Here is an 18,418-nt window from a genome sequence, read left to right as displayed (position 1 = left end):
GTGATTGTCAAAACATTTGGTAACTAAACTGGATTTTATTAAGTTTAGTGACAACATGTTACAATGATTACATGGTACAATGACTGGTAGGCTACTGTTTGTATTGCTTAACACAAATTTAACGATTTCAATTCAATACTTGGGATTTGATTTAAATCTTGATTCAATATTGACTAATTTTGGATAAATATTAGGAAGGCTACAGTAGATAGCCCACATGTTATTTTTTTCTCATGAAAAAAAATATCTCACATAATGCTATGTAACCATATAGAGCCCTATCAACTGGTATTATTAAAGGTTACAAATAACTAATTAAATAAAATATAATGTGGTTTTCATTATAATAACAATTATGTAATGACACAAGTGTGGCACAAGAGCGGTATTACAGGTAGAAAGAATTTCGACTACGCCACCCGGGGAATTTCGCCCCGGGAAATATGGACAACACTCAAGTTACTATTACTAGGTCACTCAGGTTCGATTCTCTAATAAAGGTAGGCAGAGACGTGGATATGAAAATATACAAAAAATTTATTTATACAAAATTTAATTTAAAGCAGCAGGGTAGTCACGTTAAAAAGGCAACCTGGAGCTATACTGACAAGGTTGAGTTACAAACACATTCAAGTAAACAAAAACACATTTGAATAAACACACACTCTTTCAATACACTGGTTACACAGACACCATAGAAAAAAAGACACAGACTAACAGGGCTGAGGCAAACCACGGGAGGAGGGATCACTAAACTTAATTTACCAAAAGCACACTCACACACACAGCAAAGACTTCAAAAGTGTCACGGCAAACATTCGAAGAAAACACCACCACCACAAGAGATCCTCCACCCGTGGAACCTCAGCACCTGAAACGAAAATCACAAAAAATAATTAATAACCAAACTTCAACATACCAACTGCACTAAAGCCCAGTTGGATGATGTTTAGGGTACGGTCATGAGCAGATAATATCACCATTAATAGACAATCACGAATAACATACAAAGGTGTAAACACAGACCATAAATAAATAACTCAATTCACGCAATGAGCTCACAAGCAGATAGTTTGGTGTTCCATTTTTGACACCAAGTGTTAACCTCAAAAGTTCAATAAAAGAAACATTAAATCAACAAATAATAAATAAAACCAGACAGCAACGGTCCCCCTCATCAGTGGGGTGACGATCTTCTCACAGATGGCAAAAAGTTTGTATTGCACACGGTAGCGACAGTGGAGCAGGAAAATACGATGCGCTCTTAATCTGGCAGCAAGGAATCGACGGGGCTGTAATAGCTTTTTATAGCACCAGCAGGAAGAACAAGATCGCCGGACGAGATGGAAAATCCTAAGCCAAATACAAAGAAACACTAAGATTTATGCCTCAATGGCTAAACTTTCAGCTCGTAACTACATGCGCAATAACACTTACCGGAAGTAGACGATGCATTCGCACAATGTGCTTGTCCTTTCACAGGCACGGGTACTCAAATCATGCAATCCGCTGTTCAGATAGACTACAGGGACACTGCACATAACTCAACACAATCAGCCGATCCTAAACCCCCAAATAAAGACAAACAATACGCTTTCCATCAACAGTTCACACATACCTGAAAGGCGAGCAGCCAGCATATGCAACCACTGCGACAAACCGAAGGAAAACCGGAGAAGACAGACAAGCTAAACACAACACTAATAATTAGTCCCCTACATACAAACAAACTAAAAACAGAAGTTGCTATATGCTAACACACATACCTACAGCCACTGTAAACACTGGAAGGAGGCGGAGTCGAACGTGACGCATCCCGGGCTACAGCCAACCAGCTCTTAAATAGGGTGGATTACCTGCTGATAGGTGCTCACTAATGTCCATCACCTCATTCATCCGGTTACACAAGTAAAAATATAATAGGCTAAATATGTAAAAAAGTGCAGTGCACATATTCAGCAAAATACTCCTCTTTATCTATTTGTTTTAGTCATCTAACATGCTGCTGGTCATTAATGGTTTAAATGTAACGTTCTGTGACACAATTGTTCTCCTGTTTCATATCAAAAGTAACCTGCTCTGTCTTGTTTGACGGTCTTCGTGTCCTCTTTGCTCCGCGATTTTGGATGTGTGGCGTGAGCGTGTGAAGAGTCTCGCGCTGAATGCGTCGAGTTGGCAGCTCTGCTTTTAGAAGCGGGATGGATCCGGATAGATCGGCGGCGGCGTTCCTCCTTCCACCATGCTGCTTCTCTATTGGCTCGTTTCCACTGAGCAGTACAGTACGGTACGGTACAGTACGGTACGGTTCGGGTCTGTTAACCATGATCTGGCTAGCGTTTCCACTGCCAACAGTACCCTTACTTGATAGGCGTGGTGTTTCGATCGACGTAATTTTCGCGCGAAGAAGAACATAGTAAACTACAATGGATGACATACAGCAGATCTTGTTCTTGCTCCTCGACATGTTTGTCACAAGAAGACAAGCGCCGACATTAGGCTTTTCTCAATATTAAGTACGCAAAGTTTGTACTTGCCATGTGCGACTCACTCCTACATGCACATGGTACAGCGCGTTCTTAAAAGCGTCACTCAGCTCGCTCTGCTACTCCGGTTATCTCTGTTACTCTGTATGTACAAATTTAAGCAACAATAAAACGAAATATGTTATAAAACACTACTCTGCCTCTTTTCGTTTTCATTTAAATAAATTAAACATTATAGGGACACAAATGTGGTTCATGCCCAACGCATATTGATTATTCACTGCACGTTATACGTTATTCTATTTATAACAAAACGATTTAAAACACAACCCTAACGTTACCTCTTTTCGTTTAAATAATACAAAAAATTACACATTACAGGCAATATATGCATTTGTACAAATGTTGCAATAAACATCAGTGATAATCTTGTAATAAGAAAATGACAAGAAACCATATTTCTTTTTGTAAAATTTCAGTTTTATCAATAATAGCCAATATAAAAGTTTAAGTAAAAGGTACAAGAAGCTATACAATAAGAAATAAAGCAAACAATTCAGTCAAATGTCCAAATGCTGCGCTAGTCTAACATTACAACAGTAAAGTTAAATACAAATAGCCTATAATATGAAACTAAACTTAGCCCTCAGTCAAAACGATTGACAGGGAACGAATTATATATTCACGAGACCAAAGATCGCCCGTTAGGTCTACACAAGACGAATTATATCTCATGTTTAACCACTACCGTCGGAGTCATCGGCGAACGTCAGAAGAACTTAGCCGAGGAAAGGCTCATCCAGCCGGGAAACATGAGCGCCGAGCGCCCGCTGATCGCATGGATCTCACAACCGGGGAAAAACAAATCATCTTTATAAATAAACCACAGATTAGAGCTTTAAACAACTACATTCTCGCCTGAAAAACTCTTAAAATTACATTTCGTGACACAGTAACAGTATATTATATTAAACTGTATATAAAAAAATGGCGCTTCTTATGTTGTCATTCCCCTCGTAGCACGCGCAAGTGACGATTCTCTGTCAACCAATCAACGTCCTGCAGTGAGTCTAGCTCCACCTTTTAGTACCGTACCACTGTGCTAGGTACCCCAACGGAAGGGTACCCAAAAAGTGGTACGGTACGGTTCGGCTTTTTGGTACCATTCTCAACTTTTGGCAGTGGAAACGCAAATAAAAGGGTACCGACCCGTACCGTACCGTACCGTACCGCTCGGTGGAAACGCGCCATATGTGAGGACTGTTTACATTAGACTAGAAGTGCGCACCGGCCGCATGCTTATACACATGGCGATTGTTTACATCAGAGTGCGCACGTGTTTCGCGCAGCATATACGCAGTGTTTGTTTAAGCGGTTGATGGAAAATAAGCTATAATGCGCGTTTTAAAAACCTAAATTCGGATCTATTATTTTTCACGGTATTTTGAAGTGCCCGCGATAACAATATCGTGCATATTCATTACCGCGATTTATCGCATTACCGAATACCGGCACATGTCTAATTCAGTGTTAGGAAGGTTACTTTGGAAATGTTATTGCTTACTGTTATTAGTTACCCATTATAAATGTGGTTTGGATTACTTTATTTGGATAACTTTATCAATGCAAAGCAATTTCGTTTTAAGTTGATTAGTAACTAATTGAATTAAACATTTTACCTCAGTAATACAACTAAATACAATTACATTAATTTTGTAATTTAATAACAGAAATTTCATTTCACGTAACTATTTACTCCTCAACCCTGCATACATTTTGTTCTAAAATAGATATTGATCAAATTCTTGAAATAAATTACCCCCTCAATGTTGTTTAATTAGTTTTGTTCCAATGTAATTTTCATTTCAAAGTAATCACACAAACACAAAGTTGTTGTAAATGCAGTTATCATTTATTCCAATGCAAAAAATTACTGAGCAACACTGTTGCATCTAATTCTCAATAGCTTCTCAAATGTTTTTTCATTGAGTCTGCACCGTTCTGGTCTGAATATCTTTCCTGCAACACTAAAGATTATCTCAACAGGTGCAGAGTGAAGTTGTAAGGGACTTCTGAAACTTAAAAAGTCCAGTGTTACCCATCAAATTGTGCTTTCAAACAAATGTCCACCTCAAATTGTTTAGCAACCATTTTAAATACTTGGTATTTAAGTAAAGCATTCTGGGAAATGGAGTCATGTTCCATCATGTTCCACAAAATTACAATTACAATAAATCAAATTTAATCAAATCAAACTTAATTATTTGTTCTGTGACTAGAGCTTTTAACATTCATTGCTGGGGAAAACATATCATTTTAATGTAATCTGTACAAGTAGTTCAAACTAATATCATTTATAATGCAATCATATCTGACATATACTGTAAAGCTTCATTATTAAACACTTCACTTAAAATATGTATATGAATTTCTTTGAATTTTTATTGAATTGCAATTCTGCTTCCTTTAATTCAAATTCGAATTGTAATTCTAGATCCTGTTTTTGACATCATTTCAAATTCAATTCAAATTCAAGAATTGAATTGGAATTAAGGAGTCATTCTCAATTCAATTCTGAATTGTGCACAAGCCTGTCATGAGCTCTTTATTTAAGATGTAGCCTATTAGCAGTGGTGTAAAGTAACGAATTACAAATACTCTCGTTACTGTAATTGAGTAGTTTTTCTCTGGAATTGTACTTTATTAAGTATTTTAAAAACAGTATACTTTTACTTTTACTTGAGTACATTTTAAGTGCTGTATCAGTACTTTTACTGCGTTATTTTCCCTGAACCTGCTGTCACTACATTATATATTTATTTTTATAATAAGTCATGTGACTCCATGCTGATTCCCATCAAATCAAATCGCGTGCGGAAAACTTTGCATCAAGCCAGCATCAAACAGACTTCGAGACAATTTATTTTAATCATGGAGGAAGAGGAGGGAGGAAGTGTGGCGGTGGATGCGTCAACATGCAACAGCTCAAATACAGCACTTCAGCATCCTTGGCCATACCTGAAAGAGCTTTTTGAAGTGAAGACGAAGAAGGGCAATTGTGTGATTATGTCATGTCAACATTGCTTGCCTAAGCCAGCTCAAATCTCGGCATTCAAGAGTTCTTCCTCTAATTTGAAAAAACACATTGAGGTAAGTTTCGAATAGGCCTATCTGTTAAGTATCATATATCTTGTTAAATTGTATAATAAAATTCATCATATAGTGCGAAAGTTTGTTCATGTATGGGTTTATAATGAGTGTGAATGTTTGACAACCGAAATTATTCTGCCAAAAATAGCAAAAAAAGCACTGTGAAAAAATTGAATAAATTTTACCAGACAATGGTGTTTTGGATGACGCGATCATAGTAACCATGATAGCGACCAGCCTAGTGTAAGAGGCACGCGCACTTTATAAAGGGGTTATTGCTGGTTACTAGCCTAGAAATCTAGACGCACCCTAGCGGCAGCAAAATGTATTTCGCAGCCAGGTGGGTCTAGCAACTCTCAATAGATCTTCTAGCTGCAAAAACCTAAATTGGGTCAGGCCAATCACGTCGTGTATAGAGTAGGCGGGGGCGGGCTTAACATATGACGACAGAGTTGTGACGGCTGCCACTTGAAAACAAAGAATGACGGCTGCTGCTGGAGAACAACGGTCTTTCGAATCGGCTTTGGCCGCGACTCGGGAGGACTTGGAGTTAAGTTTTTATTTGAGAAAAGAGCAAAGAAGATTAAGTCATTCTTAAAAAAAGGAAGATGTGTTCGTCGTTTTGCCGGCCAGATATGGCAAAAGTTGAATCTGTCAACTAAGCTCCGCTGTTGGGAAAACGCTCTGGTTGGTTTAAGCGCTGTCCTATTGCGTGCAGAGGGAATTTGAAAGACAGCCGTCTATCCCGCCCCCTCGGATTAAACCGCGTCTATGGTGAGTTTCCAGACCTAACATCTTGATGTAGGTCTGGCTTGCCAGGCTAGCTGGTTACTGTATGATGACTGAAATCATGAAATTGCCTTAAAAAATTACTAAAAATAAATATCAGATATATCCAGATATCAATGTTAAATTTTCTAATACACGTACAAATATCCAGCATACACTGTAAAAAATCCAACTCACAAAAAGTTAGACTAATTATTATATTTAAGTTAACTGGACAATTAAATGCAAAAATGTTGGCTTAACTAGTGAAAAGTCGTTGGTTCAACAATTGTTGAACCAACATAGTATTAGTTGTAAATTCGATTTGTAAATGCGAGTTAACAAGCATACAAGTTGGGTTGGAAGTTGGAGCATGCGCACTGTAACGACCACGAAGTTGGCGCATGTGCAGTGAAGCGCGCGAACACCGAACAGTGGAAAGACGAAGGAGCCATTTTGACCATCAGCGTGCGAGACCTACGGATTTACTTGCATCCAACTGCACCCAACGTGTTTCTTCTCAAAGTCATCGTTTTATGTAAGTAATAAGTAGAATATATGCATTATTTTGAAGTTGTTTGTGAAATTAGTATGTATTATTGATCGCAAAGCCCTGTTAACGCGTATGCATGGTATGATTTTTTTTTTCTACGAGCAAGATTAACTGTTAAACAAGTCTCCTAACTTGCATTCAGCATGTAAAATGTTTATAATAGAATCTGAGGTAATCGTTTTGAGTTAAGAAGTTCGAAATCGCCACTTATTTTAAACTAACTTTATTTAGTTTGGGATTTTTTGCAATAACGTGACACCAAAGAAATATTTTAAAGTCGACTCTTTATCTTGAATTTATAGGCTAATGTTATTCACACACGCGTTGCCGTGGGCTAATATAAATTTCCCATTTCAGACAACTCAAAGTCAGTGAAAATCTGCACATTTCGTCCTTGTGCCATTTGCCTGGCTAGGCATTCTCACGTGTTTCTACTCATCGGAATCGACAAGACTGCTAAGTTAACGGCTCATTTAAAGTAAGTATCATTTTATGGAGTTGATTTTGATTTGATATTAACATATGCACATAAAATCAATGAATTTGCAAATGTATTTTGCTCTCCACAAACATGCATGTCAACTTGTGTCTGTAATTTATTTGATCTAATTCAAAGTAACGTTACCACAAATTGTATTAACAAACATGTCTTTTTTGTAACAGTCTCATCCCAAAACGTCATATACTATAACGTCAATATGAGACGGTTCGGGTTATGGTTAGGTTTAGGTATGGGTTAGGGGTACCGCTAGGAGGCGCTGCTGGTGCGCTTATGTCTCCGTCTCACATAGAGGGTTTTCACGACGCGTCATCAATCCGGAAGTCGGCCATTTTGGAGGCACTGAACGTAAACAGTGCCATTGAACTGAACGGACTCGCAAATTTGGCTGATTATTGCTTCTGAAAAATGGTCAAGTTTTGGTCTGTACTCATCGGTCGCACCGAGAAAAAACATTTATAGTTCTATAGACTGCCGAAAATTAAAGAGAAGAGTGCAAAAAACTGATGAAAGATGGCGTTTGTGGTTGAGAGAGGCACAGCATCAGCCACATGTGTAAATGAAGCGTTATGGCTAAAATTTTGACGTAAAATAGTTAACTATGGGTACATACACGCTGTCAATCCGACTATCTTTGTATCCGATTGGAATATGATCTAAAATGATGTCCACACTGTATTGCAACTGTTCAGGTCCAATTTGTGTGTCCACGCAGCTCTTTGACAACACGGCAATGATGTTGCGTTGATGGAGGGGTTTGCTTTTGCAATATAAATGTTTTCTTATTTAAATTTTACAATATGGAGATGTGTAGCCGCTGCGCTGGACTACTGCGTCTCGAGCTGCAGAACTGTAGGAGGCTGGTACTGTATGCACAACTCTTTTTCCGCGCCGGTTTCAAAATACTTTTCAAAAATAATAATGTTATGCTTGTCCGGCACTTTGCAACAACACAGCCTTGTTTCGGCTGCAACTTTCAGCATGTTCCCTATAACAATGTCTGATGTTTACATTTTACGTGGCGTGAGAAAGTCACATAAACCACGCGAAAGAGCGTTCAGACTGGTGGATTTCCTGATATGTGATTTGAATAGGATATTAAACCACATATGGATGTAGCTTGAAACGGATTTCATGTGCTTTTTTTTGGACTGACAATCTGAACGTAGCCAATGTCGGGATGCGAAATAGAAGTAAGGACTAACGTTAGTTAGAGAAGCTAGCTCGTTCGGATCTTTACCACATATTAACTTAAGTTTGTCAAAATGTTGAGCTCTTTCCTGCTTTAAGTCCTTCTCTATATGATTTCGCAGCTTCCATGTGTTGTTCCCGTGGTTTAGACATCAGAAATTAGTGTAACAATGTGTTCAGTAGTACATAAACAGTGCAATCCATGCTGTTGTTTACATCCGAGTAACCTCCAATATGGCCGCGCATCCGGGTAACTGACCAAATCGTGACGTAGGTGAAAACCCTCTATTGATGTTGTAGGGGTACCCTTTTCGTTGTATGTGGTCAAGACACGTCAGTAATGACGTCTTGGGATGAGACATTTGTACAAATCTCTGGACATTCATTTAATTCTGAATTTCACAGACACAATTTTAAATGTTTTTTTTTTGTTTGTTTGTGGACTGCAAAGAAATTAGCAAATTTGACCAAGTTCATGAATTTGAGTGCATGTATTTAAAAGTGCAATATGTTATGTTACATTTTTTTTAATAAAATAATGAATACGTATGTGTTTGCATGTAAAGAAAAATCTGGCTACATGCATATGTCCACAAACATCCATTTATATAAGAAATATAATTACATCACACGGACCGTTGAGGCTGAGCGATATGGCTGAAAACTTTATCACAGTATCAGTGTTTCATATCGGTCAATATCGATAATTATTGATCTTTTTTATGATAATTTTATTAATTTTTTTTTTAATATTTAAAATATAACATAACATATACATATTATATATAAATATATTACATGTAAACCTTTTTTATTTTAAACTTACCTTCTGGTTATAATCCCCACAGTTATCAAGGCTAAAGTGCAGCAAATCGTCGATAATGTATACTGACTTCACCCTGTGCTGCAATATACGTTTAGTTTTACATTCATTTAACGTTACAGAAATCAGCTTGTAACGATTGTAACTGTATTGACAAGCATAACATTATTGTGCAGTGTGCCCTTTAAGAGACAGATAATGTCACGTCAGACGTGCGTTGTGCGTGATGACGTTCAGGTGGCGGTGAGAGTTTTTGAGATGAGAAACAGAAACACAGTAGATGCTAAGCGTGCTCTACCTCCTTGTTATTTTTTGTTTATTTCTATTATTTTGTGACGCTAAGAAAGAGTAATCTCTCATGTATGAGAGGATTGCGCTGCCTGTGAACTTGCGATTAAACGTGCATAATACAGCCTTTTCGCATTTAAGCTCTTTCTTCCACCCATTTCACGAGAGTCCTGGTCAAACCGTTACAAAATGCTTGAATGAAAATAGCTGATGTTATCGAATTTAAGTGATATTCTCAATTAATTAATTAAGTTAACAGATGCTCTTATGTAAGTTCATTGTTCAGACTGCATACTTGGCAACAATTGTATTTAATTGTACAACATAACATAGTACTGATATTATATTAATTCCATAATGTCATTAAACATAACAATATTGCTGGCCATAAACTGAGAATGTGCACGTCTGGTGTGCTGTGCGATAGGCTACCTCGAGTTGTCCTGACCATTGATGTCCTGACGCGCACGCTGCGCTTCCCGTGACCGTCCGGTGAGTGACCGCCTTTACTCCCCTGTCACTCCCTATGCTAACTCCCTACGTTGCTAGGTTACGAGAGAGTGAGTTCTTTTGTTCATGCAACCAAACTTGCTTCGCAACCTCTTTTTCTTCCGGCGAAGATTTTTTTTTATCGAACGTTATATCGAATGCGTTTTTTCTTGATATCGATTACGTGTCTATCGCGATACATATCATTATTGTTTTATCACCCAGCTCTAATGCTTTTGTATTCATTTTGGGTTTTAAGGTTACATGCATACAGTTCTGCTCTAGCAGTGTCCTTATGTTTGCATTTCAGATTTTGGCACTCATCAGCACATGCAATGCAAAATTTGCAAATTTTCCCACTCTGCTCAAGATGTCCTTCTGAAACACATTAGACTACGACATGGAGGAGGAAGAAATTGGCCCTGTTTTTATGACAATTGTGTCTGCACCTTCAAAAACCCAAGTTCACTTAAATCACATCTTTCCAAAATACACAACAGAAGCAGAAAAAGAATAGAAAATTCCACATTTTTTTGTGATTTGTGTGATTTCAACGAGATCTGCACTGAAACTCAGTTGTTCTCTCATCTTGGAAAACATCTACGGAATAAAGAAACTATTCTGTGCCCCTTTCAGAGATGTGGATTCAAAACAAATAATCTCACAACCTTTAGCAGTCATAGAACAAGAAAACATAAAAATCAGACCGTCAAAGATTTCAGATTAGTATGCAAAGAATCAGAAAAAGTCTTCGATGACACAGAGCCAGAGGTGTACAGTGATCCTGAAGAAGGACCATCATCACATGACCAAGACAAATCTATAGAGCAGAACACAGAAAGTGTTGATGCTGAGACGCTTGAACATAAACTTGCGCATCTTTTTCTTTCTATGCAAACTGTATTGCATATTTCTAAAAGTGCAATACAAGAAATAGTGGAGCAGTTACATGACATTTTCCATTTTTCTAAGTTCCTTGCGGTTGATAAAGTAAGAGAAATACTTGCTAATCATAACATATCAGATTGTCAGGTTGTCCAAGACATTACAGATGCAATATTTCAAACAAATCCTCTTTTTGTAACTACATCTGCGAAAGGCAAATTATCTACAGATTACAGAAGAAATTTATATTTTAAAGAGCAATTTGCAGTGATTGAACCTACTGAATATTTGTATGACAAGTCAAAAAAAAATTCTTATGTTTATGTTTCTATTACAACCCAGCTACAATGTTTATTAAGCCATAAAGAGTTTTTAGACAAGGTTGTATTTAATCAGGAGTCTTTGCCTGGCCATTACAAGTCTTTTCAAGATGGAAGATACTACAAAGAGAACAAACTGTTAGGTGAAGAGGATGTTAGTATTTCTTTAGGGTTATACATTGATGACTTTGAAGTCTGCAACCCCCTCGGTACCTCAAGAAAGATACATAAAATTACTGCTGTATATTGGGTCGTTCTAAATTTGCCATCAAAAAGTCGCTCCACTCTCAATTTAATTAATCTTGCAGCTCTGGGAAAGAGTGATGATGTGCGATTGTTTGGTTATGAAAAGTTCCTCGACCCATTGATAAAGGATGTAAAGTCCCTGGAACAGGTGGGGATATTTGCTCCAGCTTTACAGCAGTATATAAAGGGTACTGTGTTTTGCATTTGTGCAGACAATCTTGGTGCCCATGGCCTTGCAGGCTTCCAAGAAAGCTTCATTGTTGAGAAATTTTGCAGATTCTGCTTAATATCTCAAAAACAAATTGCCAACACTGAGCCTGGAGATTTTTTGTTAAGAACTCCAGAACAACACAACTCTCTGGTGGAGGAACTTCAAAAAGGTGACCAGCCCCAAAGTTTGAATGGTGTGAAAAAGGAGTGTGTTCTTAGTAAGCACTTATCCTACTTCCATCCAATCACAGGATTTCCTGCAGATGTTTTACATGACTTTTTTGAAGGGATTATTCCTGTTGAACTATCTCTGTGTCTTAAGCACTTGATTTCAAAAGGATTTATATCACTAGATGAACTGAACAGTCGTATCAAGTCCTTCCCTTACAAGTATGCGGACCGTGTAAATAAACCACAGAAAATTCCCAAATCTAGTTTTGCCAAGGGAACAATTGGTGGCAATGGGCACGAAAATTGGACACTCTTGCGATTGCTACCTCTCATTATTGGATCCAGCATACCTGAAAATGATCCGGCATGGGAGATTTTGATGGACCTCAAACAGATTGTAGAATTGGTTGTATCTACAAAGTTTTCAGAAGAGACATTATGCTATTTGGAGGCTAAAATAGCAGATCATCGGAAGTTACTCACAGAGACATATCCAGATTTCAAATTAAGACCAAAGCACCACTTTGTCGATCATTACCCACACCTGATCCGCTGCTTTGGGCCATTAGTGGAATTATGGACCATCAGATTTGAGGCCAAGCATAGTTTTTTTAAAAAAGTGGTGCATGATACCCACAATTTCAAGAATGTGCTTCTCACTCTGGCAACAAAGCATCAGCAAATGTCTGCATATTATTTAGAAGGACATTCTCTCTTCAAGCCACAGTTATATGTTGAGAACATTAAAGTGGTTGAGACCAATTCTTTAGATACAACACTGAGGGTAGCCGTGACCAAAAAATGTCCTCATAAAAAAACTGTTTCTTTAAGCTCTGATGTACGTCTCCAAGGTGTCAGATATGTTAAGGACATGGTCATTTCTGCTGGCCAGTGCAGTGGTTTGCCAGAATTCTTTAGGATTGTTAGTATTATGATTGATGAAAACAATGTATCATTTATCTCTAAAAAACTGTCATGCTGGTATTTGGAACATTACAGATCCTTTGAACTTACTGAAAGCAGTTACACGCCAATAGATATTCTGGAGCCGGAGTCTTTGAATGATCCCACCCCACTGCAAGCATATAAAGTAGGAGGAAAGCTGCTGGTATCTCTAAAAGTCTTCCTCCATTAAAAGGTAAGTGCTTTTTATTGTTGTTTTTCAATTAGTTTGTAAGAAAGTAAATTTTCTTGCAATATGTAAATCTTGCTGTGGTGAGCATGATGAGGTTGAGGGCCATGAGAGAATGGCATTAGGCCGGTGGTGTGATTACTGATGACCGACACCTGCGTGATGCACCAGTCTTGTATCTCTCATGGAGCGGAAGCATAAAAGTAGGAGTAATCACAGTGAAGGACGAGATGTTCACGATCGTAGTTCCTACTTTTATGCTTCTGCTCCTCCGTTAGAGATACAAGACCGCTGAGACATGCAGATGTCGGTCATCAATAATCACACCACCGACCTCACGCTGTTCTCTCACGGCCCTCAATCTCGTCCTGCTCACCACACGTGTATTCTCATACACTGCAAAAAATGCTTTTCTTTATCAGTATTTTTGTTTCGTTTCCAGTCCAAATATCAACAAAATTCTTAAATCAAGATGCATTTACTAGATGAGTTAAAGGCCATACAGATATTTAGTCTTGTTTTCTTTTTAAATAAATCAAATTTAAGTGAGTTGTTGCTTAGAACAAGCCAATGGCACTCAACAGAAAACAAGACCTAATATCTTATGGCATTTCACTCATCTAGTAAATGCATCTTGATTTAAGAATATTTTGATGTTTGGACTAGAAACAAGACATAAATACAGAGTAAGAAAATCATGTTTTGCGGTGTAGTTTACACAAGCTTAGTGTGTAAAGTTGTAATTATGCCTTTCACACATAAAACAAAATATTTAGGATATCTTGTCTCCACAGAAATGTTGCTTCGGGTTTACATCTCACCCCAAAACATTAGGAAAATCAACCTTCCACAGCTGCCGGCCTCGGTGGATGATTTACAAGCAGAGCTGAAGTTGAAGTTGCAGCTTCAGGGAGAGTTTATGCTACAATATGAGGACCCCGACTTTGGAAATGAACTGTGCAATTTATCAGACATTTCTGAACTGCCTGCAGAAAAGGCTGTGTTAAAAATTGTGTGGGACAAAGATTTATCTGTTTTTGATCAGTCTGATACACAATCTGTTTCCTCCCTTGGTACTGCCAGTGTGTCCTCAACTGCTTCTCCTCAGACCTCATCAGCCATCATTCAGAGCAATATGAGAAGTGCATCACAGTGGCCCTCACCCTTTCCAATTCCTACTTTCTCGTACGATGTTGAGTTGAGGCTTCAGAAAGGAAATGACGTTTATGATCAAACAAGCAAAGCTTTAAGTTTACCAAGAGAAATGAAGTCACACATTTTGGAAAAAATTGCAGAGACAATATTTGCTTTGAAAGCATATCCACGGCCTGAGGAAATTGAAGATGTTGCTTCTGCACTCGTACTGAAGCATCCCTGCCTTACAGAGCCAGGAAATGGCAAAGGATTTGATGGCTGGAAAATGAGTATAAAGTATAAACTTGGTAATTACAGATCTAAACTCCGTTCAGCTGGTTGCAACGAAGTCAGTATCAACAGGAAAAGAGGAGGTGATGGAGCAGGTGCTGTGAAAAAGGCCAAACGAGGAGAGGTTAATTATTTGCCAGATCATCCTACAGGCCAATCTGATGATTCTCTCGAGGAGGAAAGGCTCTTCTTGGTAGAGGAAATGAAGAAGAAAACCAAGAATGAAGTGCTTCTCAATCAGAAAATGAGCTTGACTTTCTCCCTCCGACGAAAGGAGATTGTGGAAGTAGTGCCAATGGTATCTGAAGTGCTGGAACGATGGCCTGCCCTGTTTCTTCCAAATGAGGTAAAATGAAGATGGTTGAAGTGAAATTATTTGGGTGTAGATGATCTTTAATGCATTTTATTGTTCTGTTGCTTGTAAATGTCTGTTGTAAGCCATTTGAAGCCAGTTAGTCAATGTTACGACCAAGACCTGTTTTATTTCTATCAACAGTTATGTAATGAATTCAAACGCATTACCAGTGTGGACCTCCTCGATACTTTCAGATCAGCAATACACCAGCACACTCCACAACTCCTCAAGTTGTACAGAGCAAGAAAGGGGGCATTTGGAAACGAAATGGAAGATCTTCTCAACAAGCTTGATCAGCAGGTAACTTGTTAAAGTTACCAATAGATAGATGTTTTTAAAAAACGATTTATAAGAGCCATTTGCTATTTTATTTTCAGAAGATATTTTTGAAGAATTATGACAATGTATGTCAAGTGTTCACTAGCTGATTAGATTTTGGTTCTGAACTTACTGCATACAATACTGATTTCCTATTAAAGCCATCTATTTTGATTCATGGGCTCATTAGCAGAGGCTCTGTGACTTAAAAAATACATGCAAACTCATAACAAAATTAAATTAATAACAGTGCATTACAATATTTTTGTTGTTGTTTTGTACCCATTTTTTTTTTAGACCACAAATATTGTGTCTCATAGAAGGCAAACCGTCCTGGAAGGTCTCCCAGTGTTTCTCAGAGAAGACTCTTCAGCACTTTTTAGAACATGCCAGGTGAGTCATGTTTATTACTTATACATCATCTTGCCATGGTAATGGGAATTTTTGTGTTAAAGGGATGGTTCTGAGTAATTTCAACCTTAGGGTCCTTTGCACCGTGACCTTGAGCCAAACCCCCCCCAGGTGGGTGTTTAACTCATGGTCATAGTGCAAAGGACTCTAGGTTGAAATTACTCTGAACAACCTCTTTAAAGGAGAACTCCGATTAATTTTAACATGGAGATATTTTTTATTTTATTTTTTTGTAAATTTGGAGTGTACAACGTCAAAAATCAGTGTTGCCTACACGTGTTATCCTCTTTTTAAAATTTGCACCCTGTTGACTTAAATGGGACTAGTTTTAAACCTGCTTTTAGCCTCTTAACATCCTTGATATGACATTTCAAGTGCCCAGCCATTATGAGTGATTCCTTCAAGAGGGAGTATGGTGAATATGACTGACTGCATTAGATGTAAAAGATATGAATAAAAGTGATGTTAATTCAGCCAGCACACATCGTGTTTACATCCTGTTTTCGGTCGACTGTTCGACAGTACCCAACAGTGTACACTGTTCTATGTACTGTAAAATTATCTCAATGTTAAAATTGACTGAAGTTCTCCTTTAACAACAAACAGATTGTTTTGATTATTCATTAGTTATTGATTTAAAGTATATTTTTGCAAATACACCATGATTCAGTCAATGATTTTGTATGCAATTTGTTAATCTCTAATATTTTGAATTTTAATGAAACTGAACATATACCATCTTGGTTATTATAATTGCTTTTTTGTGATGTAGCTTATTCAGGGCAGTACTAAATTGAAAAATAGCCAATTGTATTTTGTGTATTTATGTACTTTATAAAATTATTAACATCTTGCAGATTCTGCAGGTGGGATTGCAAAATTTAGAGCACATCAATTACTTTTTTTGTTGTTGTTGTTGGTGTCAAGTGATACTGATTTATTCTTTTTTTATTATTATTATTATCATCAGGACAAGACTCCAGAGGACAGACAGACCAGAGGGATGAAGGTGGGAATCCTTATTGTAATTGAAGATGATGCCTGCCCCAGCACACTGCCCAGTGTCATCAAATTTTCTGTTGTGTTGGAGGAGGTAATTGTACTGAAAGATGCTGCAGATTTGCAGTCTGCACTTGCTTACCTCTTCGGCCTTCTGTTTGCCTTGGATTTTGAGTACCCGAAGCAACTAAAATACACTTTCGAGGTTATTGAGAAGGTGTTCATGGAGATGGGCAGCACTCATTGTTCTCCTAGGGTAATGTCCCTAAAAAATAAGCTATTGCTGTGATGTTGCATTTATCTTAAGCATTTAAGATGCAAGTACATAGTTTTTTTTGTATTTTTTGAAATGTGCTTGCATTTTGTTTGATTTTTTTTTTTAACTGTAAACTTGATTGTGATAAACATTGTGCCACTCTTTCAGCACTTTAAGGCCAAACGTTAACCTGCACTTGCATATACTTGTTCGGCCTTCTGTTTGCCGTTGATTTTGAGTACCCAGAGAAACTGAAATACTCTTTTGAGGTTATTGAAGGTGTTCATGGAGATGAGCTCTCATTGTTCTGCTAGTACCTCAAAACTAAGATTTTACTGTGACTTGTTTTTGTTTAAACTGTAAACTTGAGATTTTGATAAACATTGTGTCACTCTTTCAGCACTTTAAGGCCAAACGTTAACCTGCACTTGCATATACTTGTTCGGCCTTCTGTTTGCCGTTGATTTTGAGTACCCAGAGAAACTGAAATACTCTTTTGAGGTTATTGAAGGTGTTCATGGAGATGAGCTCTCATTGTTCTGCTAGTACCTCAAAACTAAGATTTTACTGTGACTTGTTTTTGTTTAAACTGTAAACTTGAGATTTTGATAAACATTGTGTCACTCTTTCAGCACTTTAAGGCCAAACGTTAACCTGCACTTGCATATACTTGTTCGGCCTTCTGTTTGCCGTTGATTTTGAGTACCCAGAGAAACTGAAATACTCTTTTGAGGTTATTGAAGGTGTTCATGGAGATGAGCTCTCATTGTTCTGCTAGTACCTCAAAACTAAGATTTTACTGTGACTTGTTTTTGTTTAAACTGTAAACTTGAGATTTTGATAAACATTGTGCCACTCAGTCAACACTTTAAGGCCAAACGTTAACTTGCATGTGCACATACCTGTTTGGCCTTCTGTTTGCCTTTGATTTTGAGTACCCAGAGAAACTGAAATACTCTTTTGAGGTTATTGAAGGTGTTCAAGGAGATGAGCTCTCATTGTTTTGCTAGTACCTCAAAACTAAGATTTTACTGTGACTTGTTTTTAAACTGTAAACTTGAGGTTGTGAAAAACATTGTGCCACTGTTTCAGCAATTTAAGCCCAAACGTTGAAGGAACACGCCAACTTTTTAGGCCATTAGCTTATTCATAGTATACCCCAGAGTTAAATAAGTCCATACATACCCTTCTCATCTCTGTGTGTGCTGTAACTCTGTCTGACGATCCACTGCCAGCCTAGCTTAGCACAAAGACTGGAGGCAAATGGCTCCAGCTAGCATACTGCTCCCAATATGTGACAAAAAAAACAGACCTTGTTATTTATACTAGCTGTAACTATACAAATCTTAACATGTAAATAGGAAAATGTTGGTGTTATTTTGTCACTTATTTGGGATTGGTATGCTAGTTTGAATCATTTACCTCCAGTCTGTGTGCGAAGCTAGG

General features: G+C 37.7%; 1 protein-coding gene and 1 long non-coding RNA gene across 4 annotated transcripts; one reads left to right on the top strand and one right to left on the bottom strand.

Moving 5' to 3' along the window:
- Positions 1 to 517: 517 nt before the first annotated feature.
- On the bottom strand, positions 518 to 1,898 carry LOC311081759. The gene is made up of 2 exons (XR_014606002.1): positions 1,438 to 1,898; positions 518 to 1,353 (listed from the first exon to the last, which is right to left on the bottom strand). It is a non-coding gene; the product is annotated as an uncharacterized lncRNA (long non-coding RNA).
- A 4,707-nt stretch (positions 1,899 to 6,605) lies between these two features.
- On the top strand, positions 6,606 to 18,115 carry LOC311080977 (sterile alpha motif domain-containing protein 3-like). Of its 3 annotated transcripts, XM_084111295.1 has the most exons (7): positions 6,606 to 7,432; positions 10,183 to 10,247; positions 13,076 to 13,214; positions 14,003 to 14,979; positions 15,130 to 15,288; positions 15,604 to 15,699; positions 16,688 to 18,115. In XM_084111295.1, the coding sequence occupies exons 4-7, from the start codon at positions 14,005 to 14,007 to the stop codon at positions 17,003 to 17,005; spliced, it is 1,548 nt and encodes a 515-aa protein (XP_083967421.1). In that variant the 5' UTR covers positions 6,606 to 7,432; positions 10,183 to 10,247; positions 13,076 to 13,214; positions 14,003 to 14,004; the 3' UTR covers positions 17,006 to 18,115. The 3 variants fall into 3 exon arrangements, with proteins under 3 accessions (XP_083967421.1, XP_083967423.1, XP_083967422.1); XM_084111297.1 differs by lacking the exon at positions 10,183 to 10,247; XM_084111296.1 differs by lacking the exon at positions 6,606 to 7,432 and having other exon boundaries at positions 7,468 to 10,247.
- The last annotated feature ends 303 nt before the right edge of the window (positions 18,116 to 18,418 follow it).

This window comes from Abramis brama, assembly GCF_963993115.1.
Source record: "Abramis brama genome assembly, chromosome: 4".
NCBI lineage: Eukaryota > Metazoa > Chordata > Actinopteri > Cypriniformes > Leuciscidae > Abramis > Abramis brama.
Note: the sequence above shows the minus strand (reverse complement) of the source record. Positions and strands in the feature narration are given on the sequence as shown.